This window comes from Zingiber officinale, chromosome 6A (assembly GCF_018446385.1).
Source record: "Zingiber officinale cultivar Zhangliang chromosome 6A, Zo_v1.1, whole genome shotgun sequence".
Classification (NCBI taxonomy): Eukaryota; Viridiplantae; Streptophyta; class Magnoliopsida; order Zingiberales; family Zingiberaceae; genus Zingiber; species Zingiber officinale.
In genome coordinates, this window is record NC_055997.1 from 2,446,637 (window position 1) to 2,456,868 (window position 10,232).

Genomic DNA, 10,232 nt, shown 5'->3' on the forward strand with positions numbered 1-10,232 from the left:
AGCAATAACAAGGTCCAATGACCCAAATGAAGGTCTCATTCCCTTCATTTATCCTTAACCCTACATTCTTCCTCAATGTAGACAAATGTCCATCCTTGAGCATTATCCACTTGAAACCAGTTGAACAATGAGGATATTCACTACCCAGTAAAGTCCAAATGCTCAACCTTGAGCATTTTCTCACACAGAAGGTTAATCACCTTCCAAGGTTCATGAAAAATAATTTTCATGTCTTTAAAGAGTCCCTCCCCCTAAAGACATGATGATAACTTCTGTCATTGCACCAACAATGACTTGGAATCCCTAAACCTTTAGGAAACCCAAATTTCGAAGTTGTGAGGTTCAAATATTCAAAACTTTGAAACAAGCCTCAACCTAAACTTCAATATAGTCTTCCTTAACCAATCCATCATTGTTTTCAACATGAAAACTCCCTTTTTATGTATACAAATGTATTTTGAGGGGATTTGGAATGGTTACCTAGACTAACATAGGTTCAAAATGCTGAAATCAGGCCTTCCCAGCCAAAATCAGCAACTTGGATCGATTGGAGTTGTGTTCCAATCGATTGAACCTTGCTGAATCGATCCACTGATCGATTCAGGAGGGCTGGATCGATCGGTGGATCGATCCAGACGGCTTCTGTTCGCAGAAAGCCTGCTCTCAATCGATCGCTCGATCGATTGAGACCCTTCAATCGATCGGGTGATCGATTGAGGTCTGAAAGTTGCTGAAATTCAATTTCAGTCAACTTCAGAAACCCCTAGAAAATTCTACAAAATTCCAAAAATCGTAAAAATTTGTGTAGACATTATTTAGGGTATAATTTATCATGGAAAAATAGTTTTCTATAAAAATACATCATATTTTCAAAGATTGACACAAACTTGAGAACTTACAAAAACTTTAGTGTTTTCTTCAAGTTTGTGTTTAACTATTCAATGGTGATTACTATCAAAAGATAGCCTTCACCAAGGTTTTCCAAAATTATTTTAAAAATATTTTCAAAACCAATATCCCACCATGTTCGTTGGGCTTAATGCACATGACTTGTACATTAGCTTTCCCAATGATGGGAAAACACATAACTATGTGTTTTGATGAACTTAAAACTCAAAAGAATGCACTAAATCAACATCTTGAGTTTTGTTCATCATCCTAGCATCTCACTTGTATCTAATGTATACTAAAACACATACAAGTCACCTTATAGGTCTTTATGAGATGTAAACTTTGATTTTGCCCTAATCTAGGGATCATGCATATCTATCTAGGCATTTTGAGTGATGAACATCCACCAAGGATGTTACTTGTTGATGATCAATTGTTGGTACCACTTGTTGGTAACCAATATGTTGATAAATACCTTTTATCCTTAATTTTAGGGAAATAAAGCGATGCATGATAATGTTATGACATACATAAAAAAGAAATAGCTTTTAAAAGAAGGATTTCTGTAGCTACATGATGTATGTATGACATGACATGATATATTTTTGTATTTTTCATAGTAAGTCATGAATACACAATATAAAACTAAATATGATGTCATGACATATAGTGAGCAAACAATCATGGCAAGGTTTAGCATAAATAAAATACCTAGATTACCTATCTAGGTGTCCTTAAACCTTAGCTAAGTTAAAACTTAAACCTAGATTGCCCTCTAAATGCTCCAAGAAAATGCCAAAACCTAACTTGGCATTTCTAATTCTCTTGATTAACTTATGCCAATTGAAATTAAGCTTATTCTTCAAATGTTGGCATATTTCGTTCTTCCACAATAGTAGCACTTTAAATTAAGGCTTAGATTTGCCTTAAATTACTAAGCAAATACCAAAATCTCAACTTGGTATTTCTTAAGTCTTTCCTAAACAGTGCCATTTTAAAATAAGATCAAGACTTCTCAAATTGGGCACATTTTACTCTTTTCGAAGAGTAAACAATAATCCTTTTCATTCTCAAAGATTAATAATAACCTTGAAAATGCTCCTTGAGTGTCAATTTCTTCAAAGTTGGGTTAACTACCCTTCTTCTTAGAGTTGACACTCTCTAACCCATCTATGGGGTAGAGAAGATGCTCCTAGGAATCCAACACCTATTGGTACTCCTTGAATGCTCTAGGTATTCACTAGGGATAACTTCCCTAGATACCTTCCTAATGACCTTGTTTGGCTTCTTGGAAGCCTTGGTCACTTTTTATAGGTCAACTCTAGGGATAGCCTCCCTTGTGACTTTGTTTGTGACTTTCTTAGACTTCTTAGAAGCCTTAGTCACATTTATTGCAAAAATACTCTTAGGGATGACTTCCCTAGTATTCTTGACTTGACCACTAGACCTAGGGTTAGTTCCATAACTATATGGAACCCTATGGTACGAAATTTCATCCTTCTTAGCCTTAGGTTTGTATCCCAAACCTCTATGGCCATTGGATGACTTTGATACTCCTAGACCTAGATTTTTACCCTTAGACCCTTGTGCCATATTTGTGATTTTTCTAAGGGTCTTTTCTAATTTATCAAGTCTTGACCTCAAGACTTGATTTTCCTTCCATAATCCCTCAACCATAGATTTTCCACTAAAATCATGATTTTTCTTCTTCTTAAGTACATACCTAGAATCCTTAGGGTTCTTACCTAAGTTTCTATCTACCTTTCTAACCCTAGATTGAGAGGTTTTGGCATGATAAGCTACATGATTTTCCTTAATGCTATCATGCTTCCTATTTTCATGGTACATAGCATTAAAATGATATAAATTTGACCTAGCATGTTTTTTACCATTTTGCAAGGGAATAGGCTTAATAAAAGATACCTTCTTTTTTACCTTGGAGACTCCCCATTGAGTTGAGCTTCCTTCATGAGCCTTGGCCACCTTTTTCCCATTAGGGCATTGACTTCGGTAATGCCCCTTTTGATTGCAAGAGAAGCACACAATGTGCTCCTTGCTCTTCTTTGTTCCGGGAATGGTCTCCTTGGGCTTCTCCTTGCTCTTTTTTGCCATTTGGCCTTTTTCTTGGCCAATTTGGGGCACTTGCTCTTGTAATGCCCATGTTCCCTATATTCAAAGCATATAATATGATTTTTATTATTAATTGAAATGTTTATACCTTTTTGTGTGGGGATGGCACTTTCTCCTTTGGATCCGGAGGTAGAAGCTTCCTCTTGATCCGAAGATGATACTCCTCCAATAGATTTGACTTGACTCGTGGAGGTGGAAGCTTCTTCATCCTCTTCTTCTCTTGACCCGGATGTGGAGGATCCTTCTTGCTCTTGATCCGGTGTCAATGAAGATTGCTCCCCCTCAATTCTAGAGGTGGAGGCTTCACCTTCTTGTTCATCCTCTTGTACATGAAACAAGGAATATGCTCATTCCTTGCTCTTTTGATTGCCCTCCTTTGAGGATGAAGCTTCTTGGACTTCCTCTTCTTCGGAAGTTGAGCATCTCTCAACTTCGGAGTCCTCCTCTTGATCTTGCTCCAATGAGTCGCCCTCTTTGGATTCCTCTTGATTCGGTACAGTGGAGGGTTCTTCATGGATTGTTGCCAATTTACTCCAAAGCTCCTTGACATCGTTGAATTCTCCGATTTGAGTCAAAATGTGGCTAGGCAATAAGTTGACCAAAAGCTTGGTCACTTTATCATTTGCCTCGCTCATTTGAATTTGCTCCAAGCTCCATTTGCTTTTCTTGAGAAGCTTGCCCTTGGAGTTTGTTGGAGCTTTGAAGCATTCCATTAGAGCAAACCATTGCTCTATCTCCATCATAAGAAAATTTTCGATTCTTGATTTCCAAGAATCAAAGCTTGTGGATGTGTACGGTGGAGCCACCCTTGTGTCAAATCCAAGTCCATCTTGGAATTGCATCTTGAAGTTGAGCTTCTTGAAATCTTTGACTTTTGATGAATTTGCTTCAACTTCTTCACCCTCTAGCTTTGCTTGTTTTGTTTGCCCCTTCCGGCGATGATTCCGGTGAAGAGCGACCTCGCTCTGATACCACTTGTTGGGACCGAAAAGTAGCTAGAGTGGGGGGGTGAATAGCTCGTCGCGTGCTAGGTGCTAGTCGTTGCTTGTTTCTTCAAAGATGCGCAGTGGAAATATAAGAAACAAACCACACAACGCTAACAAGGTTGGTTTACTTGGTATCCACCTCACAAGAGGTGACTAGTCCAAGGATCCACACCTACTCACACACCCTCCACTAATAAAACCCTCCTTTTCGGTAACTACCGAAGGCGGAGAAGCCCTACAAGTTCACACTACAAGAAGAAGGGGAAAAGATACAAAATACAAGCACAAAGCTTATAATGAGTACAAGAAAACCCTAACCCTAGCTTTCTTCCTCTTGCAATAGATCCGCCTCTTGACTTGGAAGAACCTCCAAGAACTTCAAGAACTGGCGTGGAGAGCTCTGTGGAGTCGCTGGTGAAGATCTGAACTTTGTCGTGGAAGCGATGCCGAAGGAAATGAACGCCTGCGGCTTAAATCGACGCTAACGGTCGAATCCCGATCGATTGGAATGCTCCCAATCGATCGGGGAGGCTTTGGATCGATCCACGGATCGATCTAGAGTGCCTCTGTGCTATGGAAAAACGTCTGGATCGATCCACGGATCGATCCAGCGCTTATCGCGCGAAGCAGCAACGTCCTAATCGATCTACTGATCGATCCAGAGGCTTTCTGTGCGCTGGGAAACTGCCTGGATCGATCCACTGATCGATCCACTGATCGATCCAGCTCTTGGTTTTTACCCAAAACCAAGTCCCAAGCCTCCCAAACCAACATTCGGTCAACCTTAACCCATTGGTACGTCATGCCTAGCATCTAGTCACTTCCTTGACCTGCTAGGACTCCCTCACCAAGTGTCCGATCAATCCCTTTAACCCACTTGGACTTTTCTTTGTGCCAAGTATCCGGTCAATCCCTTTGACCTGCTTGGACTTTTCTTTGTGAAGCCCGGCTTCACTCACCAGGACTTACAATTTACCTAGCTTCACTCACTAGGACTTCTCTTCTGCCTGGCTTCACTCACCAGGACTTCCAATCTGCCTAGCTTCACTCACTAGGACTTCCAATCTGCCTAGCTTCACTCACTAGGACTTCTCTTCTGTCTGGCTTCACTCACCAGGACTTCTCTTCTGCCTGGCTTCACTCACAAGGACTTTCAATCTGCCTAGCTTCCCTCACTAGGACTTCCCAGTCAAGTATCCGGTCAATCCTTGACCTACTTGACTCTTCTTCAATCAACCTTGTATTGTCAAACATCGAAACCCAAACCAAGACTCAAGCTTGGTCAACCAGGTCAACCTTGACCTAAGAGATGTTGCACCAACAAGAGTGTGATGGAAGAGAATAAAGAAAGAGAAAGTATGATGAGAGAAAATATAGAGAGAGAGTATGATAAGAGAGATTGAGGAGAGAGAAAGTATGATGAGAAAAATGAGGAGAGAATGAAGAGAGAAAAAATGAGAGAGTGTACTGGGTGAGAATACAAAGAGAAAATGATATAGAATGTATGATGAGAAAGAATGGGGAGAAATAAAATATGTTGAGAGAGAAAGTGTGATGATAGGATGAGGAGAGAGAAAGTATGATGAAAAAAAACAAGGAGAAAGAGAGTGAAATGAAAAAAAATTAAAGAAATATACTAAAGATATTTTCGTCCAAAATTTAATTTTCATTCTCATTCCATCAAAACCCAAGGGAGATGGTGAATTTCATCCATACCTAAATTTTTGAGTTTCATTCCAAAATCTTGATTTCATTCTCATCAATCAAATTCAAGATTTAAGAATGAATTCATTTCCTCATTCCCAACCTCCTAAATCAAACGTCACCTTAGTAAAACATTAGTAGAATGCTTATAGAATTAATCACAAATATTATGTAAAACATTTATATATACATATAGAAAATTGAGCATGTCCTAGGAAATTTAAAATAATATTGCCGGTTTAAAAAACCATTTTAAGATGTAAACTATTTATCAGTTCATCCCTATTACATGCATAAACTATATGATAGAAAACATTAACTTTTATAAATAATTTTTTAAAAATATATACATATACAATTGATAAAACTATAACCATATCAGAAATGAAGAATCCACAAACAACTGTTACCTTCCAACAATTCAAAATGATACATAATATCCATAGAATATCAAACCTAGAAACAAGGATTTTCTCAAGTCTCACTCCAATGCTTTGTCCAATTTTTTCTTAATTGACAAACCATAAGCATAAAAAGAAGCTAAAGCATCAGATAACACTAATATTATGAAGTGAAAGTCATCTGCACAACGAAAAATCAGGAAAGTCATAAATGATCAGCATGCCCTCATCTCAAATTCATCTGTTGAAATTGGTGACAAATGTGCTGATTCCAGTAACCAATCAAACAGACTCTTTTTGACTAAATCTCATCCATATGGAAATAGCATATGATGAAAAAGATTATTCATTATCTCCACAAACAATTTCAAGCAATTTGTTAGTTTGGGAGTTCAGTTCAATCTTATCATCTTTAATCCTTTGGCGAAGTTTAGGATTCTTCAAATTAGCTGCCAAATATGTTTGAAGGAGCTTTTCATATGCATTTAAATCAAGATGTCCGAGGCTCCTCAAACAATCACAGAACCTCTCTGCCCCTTCAACATCCTTTGCGTCTTCAAAGGCTTTCAGAAAAGTGCCCACTTGATCTTGACTTAACTTCCACCTATCCTGTTTCCCACTTGAAGATGAAGCTGCTGTTTCTAACCACACAAGAGCAGAATTCATATCATTCTTCTGCAAGAAGTGGTCTAAAAACATAAAACAGGTTTTGAAATCTGGAATGGCACCCCTTTTTGAAGATTTCTCCCAAAGAGACTGAGCTTGTTGAATCATATCTTTTCTCAAATATGAACCAATCAACAAGTTTGCCAACCTTACATCAAAGAGTGTGCAAACAGACTGCCATTCTTCATACAAATCTTGTTGCCCACTTATATCATCAAATTTATCAAGGGCCCGCAGCATGTTGAGATAGCTCAAGTTGGAAGGTTTTGGAAAGATAGTCTTGAGGGACTTCCATATTCTTTTCACCTCTTCTACATTGTTAATCTTTGCATATAAACTGATTAAGTAATCATAAGGCTTAAGATCTCGGGCATCTATAAGTGTTTCAAGCTTCTTGAGAGCATTCTCAGCTTTTGTGGGTAGACCAGCTGAACAATAAATGGCAGCCAAGGTACTGAATGCAGACCAACGTAGTGTAACTTTTTCATCCTCTTCCGCTTCTTTAATTACTCTTTCTACTGATTCAATGTCATTCAATGAAGCATAGCAGTTCATCAGGATGCAGTATATGACATAATCTGGATCTATGTTATCTGACTTCATCTCTAGGTACTGGGTGAGAACCTTCTCATACTGGCACAGCTTCATATAAAGGGACATCAGGCTGATGTGGACCAGAATACTTGAAGGTATGTTCCGGTTCTTCATTTCATTGTAAAGAGAAATCGCTTTATCTGCATTCCTATTTTTTTCTGTGCAATAACAATTCAAAAGGGATCCATATGTTCGCTCATTTTTGGCTGGTTCAGGCAAATTGGAAAAGTACTTCTCTGCTGCTTCAATACCCCTAACTTTATTGATGAGGTCTAGGCGTATCGCATGGTTGGGGTAAGACATATTGATACCTTTGGTCTTTTCCATCCAGTCCATGATCTATCAAAAACCAAAACATTGATGATACTAAAAGCCTATGACTAAGTTAGAAAGAATGTGCTTTAGTAATGAAACGGAAATTGGAATATACCACACTATTTGATCCCTTTCTTTACAAGTATAGTGCTTTTAGGTCACTAGCCACTGGCAATTTCGTACCAACTTATAACAATACAAATTTACCTTTGAACATTCAACTAAAGCGGAAAAATTAAACATACTGTTTTGGTCACCAACAAATGGCAATTTCACCAACTTACCAAAATTTACTTTCAAGAATACAAAAGTACTTGTAAATATTCAGGTAAAGGGGAAAATTTAAACAAGGGATAAACAAGAAACAGAGTGGCAGATTATCTACCAAGATAGAATGGGCTTATTTGTCAAAAAAAAAACACTTCAGCTCTCTATGTCTCATTTCAATTAATGTTTCAGCATTAAAATTTTCTATTGCTGATTCAAGACTTTATCAGCTCACTGTAAGAATTGCAGATAAATTATCATTGTTATTTTAGACAAACGAAAATGTTACTTTACCTGCAAACATTCCCTTACTTATGTGTTTTCTCTCTGTCAAAGGTTTTTGCTGTTTCTTTGATTTTTCAAACAACTCTTCATCCAAGGGACCGCAAATCGAGAAGCGCTAAGGAGGTGTTGGAGTAGCAATGGAGTGATGACCTAATGCAACAACGTTGGGCAACTCAATGGCCCAAGGTCCTTACTCCTTAGAGATCGAAGAAGGCTACATGAGGCAAAGCATAAAGGCAACAAAGACAATAGCCAATGGAGGCAAACTCCATAGGTGCCTGGGTGGAGGATGATGTGTACGCAACCAAGGGAACCTGATGAGATGGTCGAAAGGCAAAATAAAGCTGCAGTGTTAAGTCTTTGGTGAGCTGTGAGTATCGAGCAACTTATATCCATGGGGACAAAAGGTAAACTCAACATAAGCGAATTTGACCTTAGAGGTGTTCATAGTCAAGGTTACTAGTCGACTAGTATTAGAGATTAATCAATTGGTGGTTAGGAAACTTAATACCCCAAAGTATTTTGGAGTTTGTGGTTTGAGTAGTTGATTGGTGGATTAGTTGACTAGGTCCGAGGAGCTAACAAATAGCATGTTTCTATTCATGGTTGAGGTGATTGAAGAGTCGACTGCTAGCAATAACAACTGATGGTAAATGAATATCCGACCGGTCATAGATGTGGAAAGCATAAAAGAGTTGTCACTACACAACCACTGTCAAATCAGAACGGAGCAGTCGACCAATGGTTCAGATCGGTCAACTCTAAGTCAATTCTAGGCGAAAGACTGACTCGAGCAAGGTTTCAAAGTCTATAAAAGGAGGGGGCTTAGGTGGCTTGAAAGTGGACAAAATAGTATTGGTTAAACCTACGAGAAGTGCTGTAATTCCTCTTAAACTTTCTCTTTGTAATTTCTTTATAATCTTTAAGCTCGTAAGAGACTTCTCTACCTCCAGTAATTGACGAAGAGTACAAGCCTAGAGGCTGTTGAACCACGTTAAACAAATGTAAGTAAGTTTGCTCGTGTGTTTGTTTTATTTCTGCTGTGCTAATAGTTTTTTTTGAGCTTGCTATCGAGGGCAAGAGTAGACTAGTTAGGATCATACTTGCAGGTTCCTAATAGAAACCTCTTCACAGTTGTAAATTCACACGATTTATAGGCCAGTGATGAATTATAGGCACCCTAAACTTACAGTGTAGATAATCTGGAGAAGTAACAAAATAATCCAAAGCACGCCATTCTTTACACAGGTAAGAAAATAAATACGTGGAGATGCAAAGGAAGGGCAAAAAAAAAAAAAAGCAACTTTTGCTACCTCAAGGCCGTGCGCGTAGCGATGGAACTTGCGGAGTTCCTTAACATAGTTCATCAGCTCAACCGCTCTTACAGACTTGCCTTCTCTCAGCCACTTGTTCAGAGTCCTCGTCACACTCCCCTGGGGAGATCCCCGCAGAGACGACAGCAGGCGGAGCAGTGTCCTGGAATCCTTCCTTTCTTTAGTCCCGTCCGCCGTGGCCACGGCGGCGTCTGCCAGTAAAGATGTGGCCGCGACCACCGCGCAGAACCTCCTTTTGACCGCCGCGGTCGACCCAAGCAGCATCAGTCGGACGGAGCTCTTTGCCGCGATCATCCTTCCGACTTGCGAGTTTCGAATCGATCGAAGGAGACGAAAATAACCGGAGGCGGCAAATCTGCTGGGGTTTTGCTCTGTGTCGCACTAGTACGAGGGTTTAGGTATTCGAGGTGGCTCAGGGTTGTATCATGTCAAATTAGGCCCTTAGGTCAGGTTCAAAACGAGTCCTGTGTTATTGATTGGAGCATTAGTTTTGCCTCCCCAAACTTATCAAATTTAAATTATTTGAAACTTTGCTGTCTATTGGAGATATCGCTCCACGGTAAAATATATTAGGATAATTATGAGATCAAGGGGGTTGAATAGTTCATTTCACTTGTTCGAATTTTATTTGCAACGGAAAATTCAAAGTAAAAATTTTC

At 39.0% G+C, this 10,232-nt stretch overlaps 1 protein-coding gene across 1 annotated transcript; it reads right to left on the bottom strand.

The window, feature by feature from the left end:
* Positions 1 to 6,117: 6,117 nt before the first annotated feature.
* Positions 6,118 to 10,000, bottom strand: LOC121995587 (pentatricopeptide repeat-containing protein At1g60770-like). Its single transcript, XM_042549315.1, has 2 exons — positions 9,553 to 10,000; positions 6,118 to 7,711 (listed from the first exon to the last, which is right to left on the bottom strand). Exons 1-2 carry the CDS (start codon positions 9,865 to 9,867, stop codon positions 6,455 to 6,457), a joined length of 1,572 nt encoding a protein of 523 aa, XP_042405249.1. The 5' UTR covers positions 9,868 to 10,000; the 3' UTR covers positions 6,118 to 6,454.
* Between the last annotated feature and the right edge of the window lie 232 nt (positions 10,001 to 10,232).